The 22,478-nt window shown below is 35.2% G+C and overlaps 2 protein-coding genes across 4 annotated transcripts in view; both read right to left on the bottom strand.

Moving 5' to 3' along the window:
- The window catches only part of LOC139140263 (uncharacterized), a 51,900-nt gene extending 35,427 nt beyond the window's left edge, over positions 1-16,473 (bottom strand). For 2 of the 3 annotated variants that reach the window (XM_070709391.1, XM_070709390.1), the window contains exons 1-6: positions 16,283-16,472; positions 11,629-11,892; positions 9,290-9,375; positions 2,168-2,281; positions 1,363-1,470; positions 881-982 (exon numbers count right to left, since the gene is read on the bottom strand). In XM_070709391.1, coding sequence (XP_070565492.1) covers positions 881-982; positions 1,363-1,470; positions 2,168-2,281; positions 9,290-9,375; positions 11,629-11,892; positions 16,283-16,337 — 729 coding nt within the window. In that variant the 5' untranslated portion in view covers positions 16,338-16,472. Of the gene's footprint in view, positions 1-880; positions 983-1,362; positions 1,471-2,167; positions 2,282-9,289; positions 9,376-11,628; positions 11,893-16,282 lie in introns of all 3 variants that reach the window. The other variant, XM_070709392.1, reaches the window with a different exon arrangement.
- LOC139140261 (fibroblast growth factor receptor-like) overlaps positions 1-22,478 on the bottom strand; it is a 129,025-nt gene that overhangs the window by 44,391 nt on the left and 62,156 nt on the right. The gene's annotated exons all lie outside the window — the stretch shown is intronic.

Raw genomic sequence — 22,478 nt, 5'->3', positions numbered from 1 at the left:
GAAGTATTATTCAATCGTCTGAAAAAATAACCTTTCCTCCTAAAAATATTCGATGCATCAGGTCATCTACCAATTAGTCGCTCCTATTGAATTTTATAAGTCTATTCCACATTTACCCAAACAGTTCATCACATTTATCACTAAAATTACACAATCACGTACTTCATCGGACCTGTCGTTCATCTTCAGAGTCGTCACATTTCCCAACGTTCGTCAATTGACTGCGAGAAAGTAAAATCTCGTCGGGAATTCAATTACCCACATACACGAGACGACAAACTTGCATTCTGGCCAAATAATTGCGCGACAAACTTACTATCACAGTTAGAGTGCGAGAAATAGAATTCTCACAAATTCTTTCAAAGCGGGAGAAAATGTGCCTCTTTCTTTCTATTTTCTCGCAAAATTCAGTACTCTCGAATCAAGATGACTATCGTCAATCCAATCAATCAATGCACAAAAATAAAGTATCAATTTGGTCATTATGACACAACTCTTTAAATATGCACCTTCTAACGCCACCTAAAATTGGTAACGTCTGCGTTGAATAAGGCCGTCAGTTGGTGTTTAGTTAATTCTATTCAGTCTATTTTATGTAGCAGAGTCATATTGTGTCAACAATCGATGTCTCATGGTCCACATATTCTGTTGCACTGTGCCAAAAATTAGTAACACTTCTATTTCCAAAAAGTGAAAAAGAGGGAGAAAGGAAAAATCAACATCAGATCTGAAGGTATTTTGCCTGAGATATAATGCCCCATCCACACTGTCTGTGGAGGTGTTGATCAATGTTTATAAAACTCTTTCAGTATGCAGCAATGCATAACCGACCTCAATACATAATCGATCTATTGGTAGGGAAGGAATGCTACATACTTACCTTTATTCGAGCCCTGGTTTCACATGTACTGTTATATACCAATGGCCAGTCATAGACATCTGTGATATTAATATTGAGATAAACAGGCCAGAGACTTCCGTTCTGCGCAAAAGATATATAAATATATATATATATATATATATATATATATATATATATTCAATAATGTATGCGAAGTAGCGATTAGAGGCAGCCATGTTCGTAGAGGCTTTAAAAACCAAACCGCCAATATTCGATATCCAGTCATTCAAATTCCGATGCAAGCTATTGATTGCATCGCCTAGGTAATTTTTCTAGCAAATAATCGGGTAAAATGCATGTGTAGGCCTGTGTGTTCAATTTAAATATGATGGAAGGAAGCGAAGTTTCTGGTAGCGATAGAGCAGCTCCGCTCGCATTGCAACTTAACGACATCTTCATTTGAATTTATTCTTATCGTTTAGGGTACAGTTGCTATGCAGGAGGTTGACGGTTTGACCTACCGTGAAAGTAAGATAGATAACTAGTGAGTACCAAGACAAAATATCCGCATCGAGCAGGCCAGCGAGGATCACTGACGTATTGTTTTCACTTACTGAAAACCGATTCTTCTGTAGAGTGTAAGAAAAACACAAAACAAAACAAAGTAACAATACAAGGTAACGAAAGAACACCTCTATCTTGAACAAACTCATTTTCAATAGACATTGGTTTCGCCGTGCTTGAAGTAATTACAACATGCTTAGCAATGTTTACCATGCTTTACTTGTCTCATAACGTATCGGGGTCAGGTATATCCTCCCGTGAATGAGATAATACCATTCAAAATATAATATCATAAAACTGAAAGAAGTTTAACTAATAAAGTTAACTTGTTGGAGGGACAAATCCACCGCTATTTGAGCTACTGTTGTTTCATTACGTTGTCAAAAGGTTAGCATTGGTAAGATGAAAGGCATTTGTTTATGCACTAAGATCAGGCCATGATCTGATCAACAACATAGATCTCGTTGCTTTGCAAACGAACAAAAATAACACAAGAAATGTCATACAGTAGTGTCTTGTTCCCTTTAGCAGTCATGTAAATCACAACCAATGTGACAAAACTATGAATTGAATGTAACAAAACCTTCATGTCTTCTAAAATTTGTTCCTGTATGAAATAAACTGGTGCTTTTCAAGAGCATTAAAAAGGCATCGAACCACCTTGACTAACGCTAATGGAGTGCAACCATTTAATCAGAATCACCATACCTCTGTTGATATGTGATGACCAATCTAAACATAGGAATGAAATAGATTAATTACCTCGTTTCCGGACATTATTTCGACTGATGTGGCTACAACGTCATTTAACGTGTTGTCATTTCCTTGAACATCACCGTAAGGTATTTTCCAAACTGTCTCATCAACCTTGGTATTCTAAAACCGAAAATATCGAAGATGTGTCTCTTATACTCTTTATTTTTATATGATATCATCCCATACAACTAAAGAACCTGTTTTATGAGAGTTGCTGTGTATTGATATTACTGGAGTTAATTGAAGTGATTATAGATATTGTTTTATGCAACCCGTTAGACTGTTAATCAGATTAGCTCTTACTCGAGTCGCATAAGGCAGCGTTCACCAAAATGGGTAAAGGGCTGGAGGAATTCCGGGGGGAGGGGGGTGATTCGAAAATTCGAGGGGTAGTCGAGGAGGAACTTGAAAGTTTTGTTATGCCTGTATAGGGGCCACCTGAAAATGTTTTGGCTCCCAACATTTTGATATCGTCCAATGGTTCTAATGTAAGTATAATTAAACAAAATCTAGAACTGTTTTGTCGCATTGTATGACTTTAATCTCGAAAAAAATCTAAAAATGTATGAATGCCATTCAATTTTTGTAAAAACAACAAGTTGGGCAGGAGCTGCAACTGTTGATAATTTTTTTCAATATGCCCTTGCAATGAATCAAATACAGTTTCTTGGTGTCTCTCTACAGCATGCTGAAAAAACACAATATTCAGTTTGTCAACAATGCCCATTTTTCTAAATATTGGTGATAATTGAATTAGAGTTCAGAATGAAAGTTATTTGTCAATAATACAAATGCACGGTACACCTAGGCAGCGTTGGCAAACTGAATACTGGAGAGCTCAAAATACTGTAAGGAGTAAAACAAGAACAGTTGTATAAACTGAACAAAAATATTGTCAAAATACATAGTTAATACAGCTACTGCCCGCTACTGCCTACGGGCAGTGTCACTGTCACTGCACACCGGCAGTGACAGTGATAGTTCTGATGTTTGATGTAGTTTAAGAAGAGTTTGGGTCATAGGACACTCAATTGACAGTGAAACATACATGTTCTTGTACACAAGATAAGGCCAGAGAGCAACACATAGAGGACTAAGAGATTTAACAGTTACCATGGATTTTTTAATTCTGGCGTATGAGAATAATCAAATATTAGATAAAAAAGTGGGGTTACCATGCTTGATCTTATACAAATCTACGATGAAAAGTCAGTTTTCTCAAACCGCTTAAAATCAATCTATAAAACCATTCGTTTCAAGTTAATGCAGTCTTGCTCCAGGGTCTATGATGCAGTGAATGAAGTTTTCCCATCTAAACCTCTGAACAGTAAAGACTCTACTTTAAATGAAAAAATGTGTGACTAAATGGAATCATTTTGTTTTTTACCAAATTTGCTATTATAACACCCAAAATTTCTGAGATTATAACATTTATTTGATGGAATATTTAATCTTCCGGTATTGTAAATTTTGTAAAGCATTTAAAGTAAAATCTAAGTTGTATATGTCTTGTACTTTTGAAATAAAAAATTTTTGCAAGTCACTTAATCAGTTTTTCACAATTTGGCAAAAAATCGCCAGGGATTCACAATTTGCATAATCTCTCATGATTGTCATTTTGTGTGCTTTTAAGCAGGTGCCATTGCCCTGGCTAGAGTTGGATAAACTCAAGTCGGTTTGGACTTATAAATCCAAAAAGCCCACTGATGCATTTAAAAATGAATCAATTTAAGAACTTGCCATAGTTATATGGCTCTAAAACCAGCTGATAAGTGTCGAATATCTGCGACAGAACAACGCAATACATGTTAAGTTTTACTCTGCGTGCATTCCTAATAATATATGGATATATGATAATTTTGGGGGACTTGAAAATGTTTGAGGGTATTGAGGGGAAATCCGAAAAAAAAGATTTCAATCGCGATTCCTCCAGCCCCTCACCATTTTTATTGAACACAACCTAAAATTGTTGACCTTCAGGTAGCGTCGCTTTCTTATCTACGCTGACATGAAAATCCTCAAAATATAAATTTCAGTTTTGCAACAATAGTTTACACGAAGGACGAAGGGGTACATATTTAGGAAAACATCAAGTTTTTTATTGATAGAAATTGATTTTCGCCCAAAACTGACACTACATAACCAAGTAAAATATCTCACTTGAAACTCAAGTATATGTAGAAAATATGACGTTTGCTTTGCATTATCTATTCTTATTTTTAAATGGCAGGGGTCAAAAGACACACATTCAAAACTGTGTGTGTTATAGTCAATACAATTGTGATAAACAAAATTTAAATGAGTCTTATTCAAATTGTGTGACCTTATTGCCGTCGGTTTGTTAAGTATTAAATTCAGAATATGAGAATTTCAAAAATTTGACGCAGCTGGAGGGTACGTAGTGTTTAATTATTTTAAAATGTTTAAAACAGGAGAAAAAAGAAGCTAAGAAATTGAGTGATTTGCATGCATTTTCATAAACGTACACTTCTTTCTCACCCAACTTACTGTGTTGTATGCAACGCTAATTTAAACAAAGACCTGAGCCAAAATTTACTCTTGTTCAATTGTCAGTACCTTTTCAAAAACATAAACACACACATTGAAAGAACAACATGTACAGTTGTATCACCCCTACTTGTAACAATAAACCCTATTTTTGACACTAACCCAATTTGTAACAAACCTTAACCCTATTTGTAACAAAACCTAATTTTCAAAAATACTTTTTTGATGAAATATGCATATTTGTATTTTGGGGGGCGATTTTCTTGTTTTTTCCTTGTCGAAACTCATTTTTCGGCTCGTAAGATTAAATTTTTTGAATTTTGTTGTGCAAGTTCTTAGGAAAAATAGGCCTTCTCGTAAGAGATAATGAAGTTGTGCAGATATATGCCCAAATTTTATTTTGGGGCAACTTTCACCAATTTCGGTCAAAATGTGAAAAGAATCTTGTTCTCTGACAGAAGTCATACTAACGCTATTTGTAACAAAAAATAACCCTATTTGTAAGACTAACCCGATTTGTAACAAACCTTAACCCTATTTTTAACACTAACCCCATCTGTTACAAAACTTAACCCTATTTGTAACATTAATCCAATTTGTAACAAAATTTAACCCTATTTGTAACAATTACCTAATTGTTGACAAAACGTAACCACATTTACTTAAATTTTGATGAAATGTGCATATTTGTATGGGGGGGGGGGCAATATTCCTGTGTTTTGCTTGTCGAAACTCATTTTTTTCGGAAACTGCTCGTCAGAGGTAGTAAAGGGAAAGCAAATCCACACATTGTTCATATCTTCGTTGTTTGCGTTTTGTGTATTATATTGTGTATATTGTAAGTGTATATCATGTTTGGCTGTTGTATGTAAAATGTTGATTTGCCATGGCCAGACGCACCCGTAATCTACGTGTTTTGATGTTACTCCGCACTGGAGCGGAGAGACTAGTGTGACAGTGCAATCCTTCGAATACAGAGTTTCCTCATCAGTCGCTTAAAATTCATTTTTGATTGTGAGGCGTGTTGATTGGTTGATTGCTTATATATGTTATTATGTTGTTCTGCTTACGTTTGTTGTTCAAGTAGGGAAGCTAGAATGTCTATGGTGAATCTGAGTTCAAGCTCTTGTCAAGTCTGGCGTTTATAAGTGTATCGCCTACATTTCTGTTCCACCTGTATGCGATTCTTGGTTGTTTTTGAATAGTTTTTTAGCGTTTCGTCTTTTTCAAGTTCACTTTTCTGTCAGGGCTTGCTTGATTTTTGTCGTTTCGATCTTTTGGCTATATGTTGCTATGAAGACTACAGCGTTGCTGGTGGTGTTATTTTTAGCTCACGTGTTCACATGTGGGCTAATGTCATAGTGATGTCTGTCTGTCCGTGTGTGTGTGTGTGTATGTGTGTGTGTGTTAGTATGTGTGTCAGTCTGTCTGTCAGTTTACACGACAACTCAAGAACGCCTGAACAGATTCAAGTCAGATTTGGTACACATGCTACTTGCAAGAACTGATTAGATTTTGGTTAGTGTGGCTTGCATATTAATGAAGTTATGCAATATCATTTTTTTCCGTACAAAGGTTTCCCTATGGAGACAGTAATGACAGTGTAGACATATATCAAGAAATACTGCACAAAATTCCATGAAACTTTTCACAGATGACAATCTCAGAACATGAAAATGATACTGTGAGTGTCATGTCAATTATCTGCTCATTTGCATATTTAATGAACTTTAAAATTCCTGCACCAAACTTGATGATACGTGCAACAAATATTGATCTGATATATATCTAATTATACTAAGAAGCATTGGGCAATATCAAGGGAATAAATAGCTCATTTGCATATTTTATGAAGTTTTATAATAATTAGTCATATAACTCCGCTATAACTGCACCAAATTTGATGAATTCTGCTGCAGATACTGATCTGACTGATATCTAACTATGGTGAAAAGCACTTAGTAGTGTCAAGTTAATTAAGGTTTCATTTGCACATTCAATGAACTTTGTAATGAGGTCTATAACTCTCAAATTACGACACCCAAATCAGTGAAATCGGGTATAGATATTGATCTGATAAATATCTAGTTGTACTGATAAGCATTGGGCGTATCAAGTTGATAATTAGCTCATTTACATATTAAATAAATTTTTGTAATTAGTGATTTAACTCTGAGAGTACAGTGCGAAAATTGATGAAACCTGCTACATGTAATGATATAACAGATATCTGATTGTTCTTATTACACGCCTTACACGGGTGTCGATTATATTGGTATGAATTTGGTTTATTGACAGGAATATTGAAAAACATAATACAATAAATCCTCGTCCGAAATAGTTACCCTGGCAGCAGACAGTATACACTTCTAGTCTTATCAGAAATCTGTCTTCCACTCCGCGTCGTGTGCTCAATTGAACTGCTGTCAGAATATACAATGTCTATCTTTGTTCTTGCGTTTAGGTTAGTGATTATCCTGAGGTGTGCAAATGTTGCGCAACATCTCCTTGCCCGTTGATTTGTCACTTTGATATAGGTACAATTGTTTTACATAACTTCATAACAGTCAAAAAGTATGAGTAAATCATGTCATTACTGTCTCGTGATAAATGTCAATACATGTCGAGTTATCAGCAGTCAATTTCAACGCTCGATAACTAAGTTTGTAATTGTGTCAAACTCAAAGTCATTCCTTCCATTCAGGGGTCATATAGTCTGTTTACTGACTATAATGAACCTGTTGTAAAACACGTGAGCATATTCAATTCATATCTGGTCGAAAAATGTTACATTAATCGCAATCATACCTATCTACAATCCGATAACACTAGGTCAAAATTCGTAATACAATAGTTCTAAACATAGACACAAAAGAGCACAGAATAGACAGTAAATAACCGGTACACAAACAAAGTCAAATTCATGAAAAAAAGATATATGGACCTCCGACCAAAAGACAAATTGGGTAAATTTTTGTTTAGTGTCACAAATAGGGTTGATTGTTACAAATAGGCGTGATAGAGATGTGAACTGAATGTGCTCACGTAGTTTAGGACACGTTCATTACATAAGAGTACCTTCACAAAACAACCAGATATCTGTCAGATCATTATATGAAGCAGGTTTCATCAACTTTCGCGCAGTACTCACAGAGTTAAATGACAATAAGTCATTTATCAGGTCAACATCTGTAGCATTTCATCAAATCTAATGCTATAGTTTCGGAGTTATATCAATACTTACAAAACTTCATTAAATATGCGAATGAATCCTAATTAGCTTAACACCGCACAGTGTTTCATGCAAAATTAGATATTTATCAGATCAATAGCTTTATCTGGTTTAACAAAATTTGGTGCCATAATTTCAGAGTTATATCATTAATTGCACAGTTCATTAAATATGCAATATTAATTAACTTAACACTACAAAATGCTTCATAACGCAGTCAGATATCTGTCGGATCAGTATCTGCAGCTGATTTCATCACATTTGGCGCCGTTATCCGAGTTAAATGACTAATTACATAACTTCATTAAATGTGCAATGCTACATAAAGCACTAGTTTTATTAACTTGACATTGCTCAGTGCTTCACGCGACAATAAGATATTTATCAGACATATCTGTAGTTGGTTTCATCACATTAGGTGCCATAATTTTAGAGTTATATTACGAATTTCAAAATTCATTAAATATGCAAATGAACCATTAATTTCAAAATAATTCAAATATGCAAATGAGCTGTGTCTTAAATTGACACTGATAAATACTTCTCAGTAGAATTACGTATTTATTTGATCAATATTTGTAGCAGCTATCATCAAATTTTGTGTAGGACTTTTGGAGTTTTGTCACTAATTACAAAGTTCATTAAATATGCAAATGAGCAGAAACTTGACATGACACCCAGAGTTTCATCATAATGTTCTGAGTTTGTCATCTGTTTCATAAAATTTTGTGGAGTATTTATTGATATATGTCGATACTGTCATTACATTTTCCATATGAAACAATTTTATGAAAAAATGATATGTCATAAGTTCATTAACATGCAAGCCAAACTAATCAAAATCCAATCAGTTCTTGCCAGTAGTGTATGGTACGCGTATACTAAATCTGACCTGAATCCGTTCTGGTGTTTTGGGGTTATTGTGTAAACAGACAGACAGACAGACAGACAGACAGACTTCGCAACGACATTAGCTCACGTGTGTGAAGACATGAGCTTAAAACCTGTATATCATGCGTGCTAGAAGAAGTACTTTTGTTGAACATCCTACACTTTGTTGTGATATCGAATAACGGGCATTTCAAAGATTATTTGAGCTTAATGGACTGTTAAGGAAATAGGTCAAGTTTACATCGTCACTTCACTTAAAACGTTTCTGACTCCGAACCAATAAATTCGATGATGGAATAAATGATAAATACTTAATGATTAAATGCAATAAATGTCTGTTATATTCAATCATGCTTATTTATGTAATATGTAGAAAAGTATTACATAAGATGGAGAAAGTTGGAATTGATAATGCTTAACATTATTAACGGCTAATGTCTCTCTAATCTACAGTTAATTTCGCAGCTTACCTCTTATACCTCATAAGTTTGACTTACCTCTCGGATTTCGATTGAGTAGTTTTCCTTCACTGGATGATGATCTAACTCTTCACTTGTAAGACACCATTTGGCTCCGTGCCCGCCTGAGAGAGAGAGAGAGAGAGAGAGAGAGAGAGAGAGAGAGAGAGAGAGAGAGAGAGAGAGAGAGAGAGAGAGGTCTATGTAACATGACCTTGCAGCTTCAAGAAATCTGCTGCTGAGGGAAAATTCTTCACATGTTAAAACTTTCTTACGCTGGCGTATATCAAAGCCAAAGCTATAATAATATCCATTCTTTTAAAGGAAAAGTACAACGTAATGTCCAGTTCAGTTGCGGCATGGGCCGTTTACATTTTACCTCAATATATATTTGCGACATTGGAATTGTATGATGGGTAATATGTGATTGTTTTTCATATTAAGCAAGCAAATATGTATTTAAATCAGTAATAAATTTGCTTGGGTTTAGGTTATGGTTCGAAAGTGGGTCAATATAGATAAATAAAACTAAAAATTAAAACCAGATATCAACTGAAAATGCTCAGGCAGTATATATTGCAGTTGTTTGCAATAGTGAGCTGACCTCTTTTTCTTGGACCATGCCTCTAGGCTGTCGCAGTTGACCACCTGAATTGTTAAGTTGGTTGACGTTGGATTCCCAGTAAATCCACCATAAAATTTTCAGTTTTTTCACAACAGATAAACTTGACCTATTATTGACCTCTGCATAAATGACTGACTGGTTATATGCAAAGGACTTGTGTTACAGATTTTAAGTTTAGACAGAATTACGAACTGAGTAATCAAGTAATGTACTGCTGATGACTTGACAATGACTGCGTACTTTTGGACTGTTATGAAGCTGTGTAAAAGTACCTTGACCTGTCCCACCTAGTTGTTACATCAAATTTGCAAAGAGATGTTATGTAACATTTGCAGACTTAATCATGAAGATAATCATTGCAGTAAACAGTGAAACAAAAAAGAGACATTGTTTATCCAAACGAACGCACACTTTGGTAGAATTGAGTAGCGTCGTTGTTGAAGGATTGCCATAGATTCAGTGGAGCGAATGTGGTTGAACAGACAAGATGTGAACTACATAAGTACCAAAGTATCTATCCCTGATGACAATCTATTATGTGTCTGGATAATTCTAGCAATAAATTTGGTGTTCAAGATGGACCACCCAAAATGGAATCTGGTGGTCGAAATGAGATCATTGGTGGTCTTTTGATGCATGACCACCGATGATTTCGAACCCCGACGCTGCTTATAGTTCACAGAACAATCAGTATCTTTCAGGTCAATATCTAAGCAGGTTTCATCAACTTTAGTACAGTACTTTCGGAGTCAAATCACTAATCCCGAAACTTTTTATAATATGCAAATGAGCTGTTTAATAACTCATGGGACAATAAGATATCTATCAGATCAACATCTGTACCACATTTGATCATATGTAATGTTGCAATTTTAGAGTTATATCACTAATTACAAAGTTCATTAAATATGGAAATGGACCCTCAATTAACTTCACTCTACGAAATCCTTCGAAACACAGTCTAATATCTGTCAGATCAGAATCCGCAGCAGATTTCATCTAATTTGACGCAGTTATTACTGTGTTCTATACTAATGTACAAAACTTAATTATCTATGAAAATTAGTTGTTTATTAATTTGACACTGTTCGTTGCTTCTCTTTACAATTAGAAATCTATCAGATAAATATTTGTAGCAGGTATCATCAAATTTGGTGTCGGACTTTCGGACTTATATCACTAATTACAAAAGTTCATTAAATATGCAAATGAGCAGGCAATTGACTTGACACCCACAGTATCATCAGTTTGTCATCAGTGAAAAGTTTCATGAAATTTTGTTAAGTATTTCTTGATATATGTCGACACTGTCATTACCGTCTTCCCGGGAAACCATTATTTAAAAAAAAGATCTTTTCTACTTTCATCAATATGCAATCCACACTCACCAAAATCTAATCATTGCTTGCCATTAGCATATGGTACCTGTCTACCAAATTTGACTTGAATCCGTTCAGGTATTCTTGAGTTATCGTGTAAACGGACATACAGACATACAGACACACTGACACACAAACAGACACACAGACAGACACACACAAACGGACAGATAGACAGACATCGCTACGACGTTAGCTCAAGTGTGTGAATACGTGAGCTTATTAAAGTCGTCAACTTTGAAACAATTTTATCAGAGCAATTACACTAAACATCTCTAATTATTATTATTATTATTATTATTATTATTATTATTATATGGCAGTAATATGTTTTTTGTGATATATGCCTGTGTAGTTTTAATGATGCACTTTACCTGGACAACAGTATCGCACTTGATAATTATCGCATACACTGTCCGAATGGTTGACATTTAGGCAAGGAAATCCCTTCTCAACGCTATCTATACTAAATAATTCACTGGTCAGATGAGTCATTTCACCATCGTTCATCTTCACTTGCATTCTGACAGGATCTTCGCACATAAATCTTGGGAACTTGTCGAAAACATGTGCTATCATTTCACGATCTCCTTTGTATTCGGCGTCCATGATGTCGAAATACATCGTCCAGTCTGCCCCTTTAAAAGGGAGGGAACAGGCTTTGTTTGTTAATGTTTTCAACCAATAGGTGTGTACGATAAAATATCATTCCCATTTGTTATCTCCGTTTTTAAAGTCTGCCGTCGTTCGTCTAAGATATCAAGGGCATGTGTGTAATAATGCACACGTGCATACATAACTTGATAAAACAAAATCTTTAATTATTGATCACTATCGTAATATAATACATTGCATTAACTTCCATTTTCATGTCGAAAAAAATAGGTTGCGTGTAAACAGGTCAAAGTAAGAGCTAGCTTAACTGGCAGTATTTAAAAAGTGTCAATTTCAGACAAAATGATATGCTATTCACCCAGGATAAGCACACAGGAACGCTTGAATATGTATATGTAAGTGTTTTGAGAGGCATGCCAATAGTATAGATACAAGTCTAGAAGTTGGATAACTTCAGTATTATTACCATGGTTTTTCTCTGAGAGAAATCGTTTCGTTACCCCTTTGTCTGTGCTTATGATAGTCTGTTCAATGACGTTACACCTAATTTGATACATTGCCTTCAAACAAATTAGTTACCGAAATCACAAAAATGATTTATTCGTTCTTGGAAATCCATCAATATGTTAAATAGTCTAAATCTGCATTCAAAGATGTTCTGATGTATGTGTAACAAAGTCAAAGATTACCCGCTTACATCGTTCATTATATTCTGACTCAACACTGACGTGTACTGTTCAAATGCCAGACAAGTACTTTTTTGATATGAAATTGAATATGTGCATTTTCAATTTGGTGCAAGTAAATCGGCTGAAAAAAGGCAATTAAACTTTTGAATGTATTTTCGACTTATGCTGAACCTTTTCTATAGGCCCTTCGGTAGGAAATGTACAAATGACTAAAATAGCAAGACAGCTACATGCTTTTTCATTTTAATTAATAGTGAGAATTGCAAAACTAACCTAAGTCAACCAAGACCTCAGAATAAAATAGTTTGGACTGAATTATTTTCCTGCTATAAGGACCAACTCTCTAGCATTACATGTATCCATGCCAAATGACGTCACAAATCGTCTTTATAAAAAAAGCTTCGTAACATCAAATGCTCTCAACACATATCTTATAAACTTATAAGCGTTTAATATGTGAAAGTACAGTGTAGTAAGAATGTCCCTAAACTACTAAAAGGGTGTTGCACCCAAAACAGCGTATTTTGCTCAAAATCTCCTTTTTTGCAAATGTTCATTCAATTTTAATCAATTTGTTATTCCCAGATTAAAATATTGGTTGGGTTCACCTTTTAGCTTGTCAAGCAATCGTAAGTTACGTGATAAAGAAGAGTTAATTTATGCAAAATTATGCAAATAACCCGGTTTCCTGGTTCCTCTTTTCGTCCAATTTCAAGATTATCAAAGAAGTTAACTTCACTCTGGCTTGGTCAAAGTTCTGAAATAGTCACATTGTTTTTTAAATGCTATATAACAAAACGACTTTCTGTTTGGCAATAACGTTCTTAGACTTTGAATGAAAGGCATGTTAATTTTGCTCTTTATGTTTTTAGTCACTTTTTTGAATGTCAGTCTTTCAACTCATGCCATTTGAGAATGATGATATATATTGCAAAATAGAAGAGTCCTTTTTTCTTCATATGCTCTTGTTTCGAGTGAAATATTACATTTCAGAAAATAATATCAACACCAAAATTGAGGTTTTTTACCCCAAATATACATTCCTTCATCCTTTTAAAAAACTATTGCTACCATATTAAACTTTAGAGTCTCTGCTTTTTGAAAATATGTAGTATGAGAGAGTTTCCTTGTCATCTTAGATAAGATTGCTATCGGTATGGTCATTGTTGCTAGGGAAGACAGAGTGTTATTTCGATTATTTTTAAAGTTTAGTTACGTTATTCTTGTTCGAAATTGTCAGAAACACATCTGCTTTCTTGTTGCCACGGCCATGGTCATTGTTGCTAGTGTAAGCTTGTCAATTTTTGAAGCGCCATTGCCACTTGTAAACTGCACAGTAGACTGCACTGCCATGGGCGTGGCCATAGTTGCTAGGGAAGATATGATGTTATATTGATTGTTTGTTAAGAGGAGTAGCTTAAAAAGAGAGGAAATATAGGTGGAAGTTACAAACGTCTAACCTAATAATTCAAACAAACTGAAATGTGATCATCCCTATCGGAACCCAAAGAAAAATGGTGCATTTGTATTTTGAGTTGCTTCAGAAATAAGATTTTTTACACCATAGGAAGACAAAAACATTTTGAAAAATGTATCCTTTAAGTTCGAATTCAAATGATAATTTGAACCAAATAGTAGTTATTAGTCTCCTCGTATAAAATCTGGGGATTTATTGAATGTGTTCCATGTGTGCGACAGTGCGTCCTGCAGATATCTAAGACTTTTCCGGCCGATTTCTTTTAAACATTGGGCAAGGAAAATTGACTATGGCATACATATGCACTTCGAATAATTTCACGATACGACTCGACATGGCAAGCAGGTGACCATTTTGTTCTGAAAGTGCATCTACAATAAGGTTTGTACACTTTCACTGTAGCACATTGACAGAATTTATATTTGTCAGAGACTATGTCATTGAAAATGACTTCTGGAGTTTTGGTTTTTTCGTCACTTGCAAATATTTCAAATTTGTACATGGCCACGAACATAGCCATGAACAAAATTTTATGGACAGGGCCTTATGTATTCACGTATTAATTAGCAAGGTGACATGTGAAGTCTATCTCAAGTTTTTTCCAAAACACGTTTGTAGAGACATACAGATCGACAGCTCCGATTGCCATACGTGTACGGTAATTGAAGCCAATAAAAGTAGCGTTAGATTTTGAAAACAATGAACGTGAACTTTTTTGTGGCTCTAAAACTTTGCGACCAGTTGAAATTTGCCGGTGCCTAGTATACGGATTCGTTTGGACCCTATAAACTTTCCATACATGAGAAGATTACAGATATACATTAAAAGGGAAAAAACATAACCTGGGAAAACTAAAACCAGAAGGCTGAGACCCCTGATAAGTAATAAATTACAACATCAACTCCTTTACGAATTTCATCACCCGTCTTCCTTCGCTAGGTCAGTAACAATAATACATTTAAGTAGTACTAGTCACATCAGGAGGATAACTGACAGTATTATACTTGTCCTGCGACTTTCATTTTAAATATTGATTGGTTTAGGATACTACTGAAGACAAATGACAATAACGGGTTTTCAGAGTGTCTGCTTGCAAGCTAATTATTCATAGATAATCTGGTAAATTGGTGCATGATGAACAATTAACAAACCAGTAGAGCCATCTGCTTGGTAAAGAGTGGAAGATGTCATAAATATTACTCTGCCCTGACTTTAGTTTATTTAGAGAGAGAGAGAGAGAGAGAGAGAGAGAGAGAGAGAGAGAGAGAGAGAGAGAGAGAGAGAGAGAGAGAGAGAGAGAGAGAGAGATGTGGAAGTAAGATAGTTAGGACTTCTCTATTTTCAAGAGTTGCGAACAGAATGACGCAGTGAAAGCAGATGGCTCTACTGCTTTGTTAATTGTTCATCATGCACCACTGCTTTTCACCATAAAAAGGCGCTTTGAATGGAACCTTCTATTGTTACATCAGTTGTAAATAGACTAAATGTTAATGACAAAGTCCCAAAGGCGACTCGTAACCTAGACTTCTTTGTACCACGACGATTACAGTTTGGTACGCGGAAATAATTTAGAATTTGTTGACGCTATTCTGTTTTCTACATTAAATAGCGACTCGTAACCTAGACTTCTTTGTTCAACGGCGATTACAGTTTGGTACACGGAAATAATTTAGAATTTACTGACGCTATTCTCTTTCCCTACATGAAATAGTAAAACTCGAAATGAGATTTCATGTAATTTCGGACTGTATATTGCCGATTTGTTTCTTTTTTTGTTTAGACACTAAGACACTAGCATGGTGAGCTTATAAATAATGCTATCCGATAGAGTAGGCTGATTGTGATAACATCCTCTAATATACCTACTCTTCTAAAATGTTTCATTATAATTAAAATCGAATAAGAACCCTTCTGTGCCTATATTTGTTGTATACATAAAATTTTTTCAATGGAATCATGTTTAAGTATCGAGAGCTGCTGTCAAGCAGCATCGTTCCTTCGAAATGATTGGTGTTGATTAAGTTGGAAACAACTTGGCTACCTATGTCTGGTTTCGAAACCAGCGGTTTCAGCGCATTTTTTGCATCTGTTGAGTATTTTTGTACAAAGCAGCTAATGCCAACTTTTGGTTAAGTCTTTTTAGGAAAGATACCGTTCGACCGAATACACCTAACGATGGAATAATTTGAAAAAATGGTAACAGGAAGTTGAGACAAGATAAGAAAAAGTTAACATAATCACAATTACCTGTTGGTATCCCAAGGAGCAAAGTTAAATATACGACGAGTACTTGATTGACCATTTTCACTCTTAGGCTGTCGTTGTGTGCTAATGCGCTGGACCAGACAAGAGGGGTTTGAAATTCAAGTCTCTTCGCTTAGTCTTTCCAATCTGCTGGCTTCCTGAAAGGTGATCTGATGTTTCCCCCGTTTACTGAACAATGCACTTGGCCTCGGTGTTACGTCAGCTCGCTTTGTGAATAGGTTTTTTTGGGGGCTAAGATCCGGGTTTCATTAATGACGTCAGTATGCGAGAAATATCAGTGCAGGCATTTTATTCTTACCTGTTGAGAAATCTGTTGTGCGAGTTGATAATGATGTTGAGTGCAGATTTTTTTTACAATAGCCTAGAACTTGAGGCCACTATGTAAGGAAATTGACGACTTGGACTTAGGAAAAATATGACATGTATTTACGTGGAGTGAGCGAATTTATCCGGGTCAAATTACTCTATAAAACTAACTTCTCACATTATTAGTTTGTTACCTCTCAAATGATGGATACCACAATCTGTCACCATGTCTAGCCAATTCCAATCCAATAATATCAAGCAAAATGTTCCAGTTCAGTTCATTTTCAGCCCATTGACCCCCCTTATTAGCTCACAGCTTCACACATGGGCTAATGTCATAGCGATGTCTGTCTGTCTGTCCATGTGTGTGTATGTGTACGTGTGTGTGTCTGTCTGTTTGTTTACACGATAACTCAAAAATGCCTGAACAGATTCAAGTCAGATTTGGTACACAGGTACCATATGCTACTTAAAAGAACTGATTAGATTTTGGTTAGTGTGGCTTGCATATTATTGAAGTTATGCAATATCATTTTTTCGTACAATGGTTTCCCTATGGAGACGGTAATAACAGTGTAGACATATATCAAGAAATACTGCACAAAATTTCATGAAACTTTTCACAGATGACAATCTCAGAGCATTATGATGATAAAGTGAGTGTCATGTCAATTATCTGCTCATTTGCATATTTAATGAAGTTTTGTTAAAAATGACATAACTCTGAAATTCCGGCACCAAATGTGATGATACGTGTAACAAATATTGATCTGATATATACCTAATTATACTTAGAAGCATTGGGCAGTGTCAAGTTGATTAATAGCTCATTTGCATATTTTACGAAGTTTTATAATTAGTCATATAACTCCGATGTAACTGCAGCAAATTTGATGAATTCTGCTGCAGATACCGATCTGACTTATATCTAACTGAAGTGTAAAGCACTTAGTAGTGTCAAGTTAATTAAGCGTTCATTTGCATATTAAATGAACTTCGTAATTAGGTATATAACTCTGAAATTACGGCGCCCAAGTCAGTCAAATCTGGTACAGATATTGATCTGATAAATATCTAGTTGTACTGACAAGCATCTGGTAGTGTCAAGTTAACAAATAGCTCATTTGCCTATTTTATGAAGTTTTGTAATTAGTTATATAACTCCAAAATAACTAGACCAAATGTAATGAAATCTGCTGCAGATACTGATCCGATAGATAGCTAATTCTGGTGTAAAGCATTTAGTTGTGTCGAGTTAAGTAAGGGTTCATTTGCATATTTAATGAACTTTGTAATTAGTGATATTACTCCAAAGTTACAGACTTACATTTGATGAAACTTGCTACAGATATTGATCTGAAAAATATTTAATTGTACTGAGAATCATTGGGCGTGTCAAGTTAATAATTAGCTCATTTACATATTAAATAATATTTTGTAATTAGAGATTTAACTCTGAGAGTACTGTGCGAAAGTTGATGAAACATGCTACAAATAATGATATAACAGATATCTGATTGTTCTTATTACACGCCTCACACGGGTGTTGATTATATTGGTATGAATTTGGTTTATTGACATGAATATTGAAAAACATAATACAATAAATCCTCGTCAGAGATAGTTACTCTGGCAGTACACCGTATACATGTCCAGTCTTATCAAAAATCTGTCTTCCACTACGCGTCGTGTGCTCAATTGCACTGCCGTCAGAATATACAATGTCTATCTTTGTTCTTGTGTTTTGGTTAGTGATTATCCTGAGGTCTGCAAATGTTGCATAACATCTCCTTGCTCGTTGTTTTGTAACTTTAAAATGAGACAGGTCAAAGGTACAATTGTTTTATACAACTTCATAACAGTCAAAAAGTGTGCAGTAATTCATGTTATACTGTATTATTTCATGCGTCCAGTATTGTCTGATAAATGTCAATATATGTCAAGTCATCAACAGTCAATTTCAATGCTTGATAACCAAGTTTGTAATTTTGTCAAACTCATAGTCTTTCCTTCCATTCAGGGGTCACATTAATAGGTCAAGTTGTTGTGTTTAGTAAATGCTAAAATTTTCTAGTCTGTTTACTGACTATTAATGAACCTGTTGTAAAACACGTGAGCACATTCTGTTCATATCTGGTTGGTTCTGATAACTCTGGACACGGTCGAATATAGTACGTATAAAACAGGCCAGTTCTATTGACAGCTGGGTGTCAATAACTATATAGGGTTTCTCCAGGCCAAGATCCCTCTATGGACCGTGTCCAGGCTGTTCACACAGAGGTAATAACCGGTCCTGTATTTGGCTATAGACAACACTCCTATTTTTAGCTCACGTGTTCATACACGTGGGCTAGTGTCATAGCGATTTCTGTCTGTCTGTCCGTGTGTGTGTGTGTGTGTGTCTGTATGGCTGTTTACACGATAACTCAAAAACGCCTGAACAGATTCAAGTCAGATTTGGTACACAGGTACCATATGCTACTTGCAAGAATTGATGAGATTTTGATTGGTGTGACTTGCATATTTTTGAAGTTATGCAATATCTTTTTTTCCATACAATGGTTTCCCTTTGAAGACGGTCATGACAGTGTGGATATATATCAAGAAATACTGCACAAAATTTCATGAAACTTTTCACAGATGACAATCTCAGAGCATTATGATGATACTGTGAGTGCCATGTCAATTATCTGCTCATCTGCATATTTAATGAACTTTTGTTACTATTGACATAACTCTGAAATTCCTGCACCAAACTTGATGATACGTGCAACAAATATTGATATGATAATATCTATTTATGCTTATAAGCATTGGGCAGTGTCAAGTTAATAACTAGCTCATTTGCATATTTTATTAAGTTTTGTAATTAGTCATAAAACTCCGATGTAACTGCACCAAATGTGACGGAATATGATGCAGATACTGATTCGACTGATATGTAACTGTGGTGTAAAGCATTTAGTAGTGTGAAGTTAATTAAGGGTTCATTTGAATATTTAATGAACTTTGTAGAATGATATTACTCCAAAATTACAGCATTAAATTTTATGAAACTTGCTAGAGATGTTGATCTGATAAATATCGAATTGTACTGAGAAGCATTGAGCAGTAACAAATTAATAACTAGTTCATTTGCATATTTTATGAAGTTTTATAATTAGTCATATAACTCCGAAATGACTGCATCAAATGTGATGAAAACTGCTGCATATACTGATCCGACAGACATCTGACTGTGTTGTAAAGCATTTAGTAGTGTGAAATTAATTAAGGGTTGATTTAATAAACTTTCTGATTCGGTATATAACTCTGAAATTACGGCACCAAATTTGGTGAAACTTGCTACAGATATTGATCTGATTAATATTTAATTGTGCTATTAAACATTGAACAGTGTCAAGTTAATTAAGAGCTCATTTGCATATTTAAGGAACTTTGTACTTTGTGATATCACTCTAAAACTACAGCATTAAATTTAATGAAACGTGCTACAAATGTTGATCTCATGGATCATGTTCCATGAAGCATTGAGCAGTGTCAAGTTAATTAACAGCTTATTTGCATATTGAACAAAGTTTTAGTGATTAAACTCTGAGAGTACTGCACGAAATTGATAAAACCTGCTACATATAATGATATAACAGATATCTGATTGTTCTGTGAAGCGTACTAATGAACCTGTTGTAAAACACATGAGCACATTCAGTTTCATCTGGTTTCGCTTGTTGGCCTCCAAAGTCGTCCAAACTTACCTAACTTAGTCTTACCAACTTATTGAAAATCTGAAGAACTCTTCTTATATATCTACTGTGGTCATCATATTGCAATCACAGAGTGCCAGTGCAGGTCGGGCCGCCTACCATTAGGTGTTAATACAGTGTTTCATTGCAGTAGAGATTTGGATTGGGATTCCCCATCTGTTGACATGTTGGCACCCCCTGGTAATTTGTCAAGAGGGGACCAGTCCCCATGAAATGGTGCCAGTCACACCTTAGGGATACCAGTAGAACACAAGAACTTGTGAAATTCTCCGGTTAATTTTCAGGTGAGGGGTAAATCCCTCTGTTGATGTCATCCTGGATGAAACCCTGTTAATAGCCAATGCTTTAATTTTGCTATTTGCAAATGATTATTGGACCAGTTTAATGTCATATTGCAAATGTTCATTCACCTAACCTCAAGTACTATTCAATTCTGAACTTTACAACAGTGTGTAGACTTTTATTATACAATTTGTATCACGCTTTCTTAATAATTGCAATAGCACCGTAACTGTATTTCAGCAAAATGTACGCATTTATTTGCAAGCCCAATCGACATAGAAATATATCCATAACTGGAAGTGATTATAACAATAGCCGAATGATGAAGAGGGGATATTTACTGCCTATTTTACAACTTTTATGTTTCAGTTGTTACGTGCAGAGAAAACGAACAAAAGGGTGAACTCAGCAGTTAACATTAAGCAAAATTTATTACGAAAATAAAATTAATTGCTAAGTCAGGGATAGAGTACAAGCTTTAAAAGTGTACAGACTACTTATCTCAGCTGGGACAGCAAAGCTCCAGTCTCAGAGTTGTAACAGTCAGTCGGATGAATGAACAGTCCTTTGGCTTGCAGGCTTGAAGCTGCACAAAGTCCACAGTATAAATCCAGCGTTGGCAGTGAAGGTCTTGAAAAGTCTTGAGAATGACTACTGCTGGAGTTTAGTAACACACAAGAGACACGATCCCAAAAGTCTGCCTGGAAGCTGTGCACGTCCCTTTTATACACATGTGCTTACATAAGGACATATAAGAACAATCTAGAACTTATATTGACATGCTAATTACTGTACTAAAATTATCTCTCTTACACAACTAATCAACTTTCCAGAACATTCCAAACATGACTAATTGAATTCAAGGTTGTGAGGTCATTAAGGGCAGTGGCCTTGAGAATGTTCTGGACTAATTGAACTCAGGTCATGATGAGTGTAGGGGAAATGACCTACATAACACAGTATGGCAGAGCACACGATATGTTTTGACCTTGCTCAATTTAATACAGTGATTTTAATGATGCTGTGAGTTCACGGTGAAAAAGTCATCAACAGTAGCTATTGATCGTGGTAGTGATGGGGTTTATTTGTCAATTTTGACATCAATTCTAATCAAATGACCATTTCCATTCAAGGTAAACTACAAATATTACTTGATCCAATACAAACACTTTTTGTTTAAATGTAAAGGAGGACAACCCCGAAACACTAATATAAAATGTTTGCATAAGGTGTTTGATTGTGTTAGTTTCAATAGAGCCGTGTTGATCTTGACTAAATCTTGTGAATATTGTTGAGGGTAGCACACTGTAGATCAACTATTGGGTTAGGTGACTTTCCCAATATGGAACATCCATCAGGGTTGGTCCAAAGTCGTTAACCTCTGTAGCCCCTATGACAGTTAAAAATATCAATTTTGTGATAGTAATATCATCAGCTGCTAAAGTGGATTAATACATCGATCTTGATGGAAATTAAAATGCGAGTATAAAGTGGGCTGAAAAGTCAAAGGTCAGTAAATATAGGACAAAGGGGTTACCGGGTAGTCTGGACGAACAAGAAGTAAGACTTTAATCGTAATACTGGGCTTAAAATTTATTGTTTCGTTGCTTAAAATAAACTGAACAGTGAACACTTATTTCAAAGTTTTTGGAAAGAGCTTAAAGCCGCAATTTTCAATCCCAGGTGTTCGCATTAGTGGAGTTCTGCTCCCAGTCAAACACCTGGCCAGTACGATGTTTGATTTCTGTAACATTAATTACACAAACTGATCTCAACCTTTTGTCACCTTTTGTTAATCCTGCAAACATAGTTTATACAAGCGTTTG

Source organism: Ptychodera flava, chromosome 9, assembly GCF_041260155.1.
Source record: "Ptychodera flava strain L36383 chromosome 9, AS_Pfla_20210202, whole genome shotgun sequence".
NCBI lineage: Eukaryota > Metazoa > Hemichordata > Enteropneusta > Ptychoderidae > Ptychodera > Ptychodera flava.
This window is presented reverse-complemented; position numbering and strand designations above follow the sequence as displayed.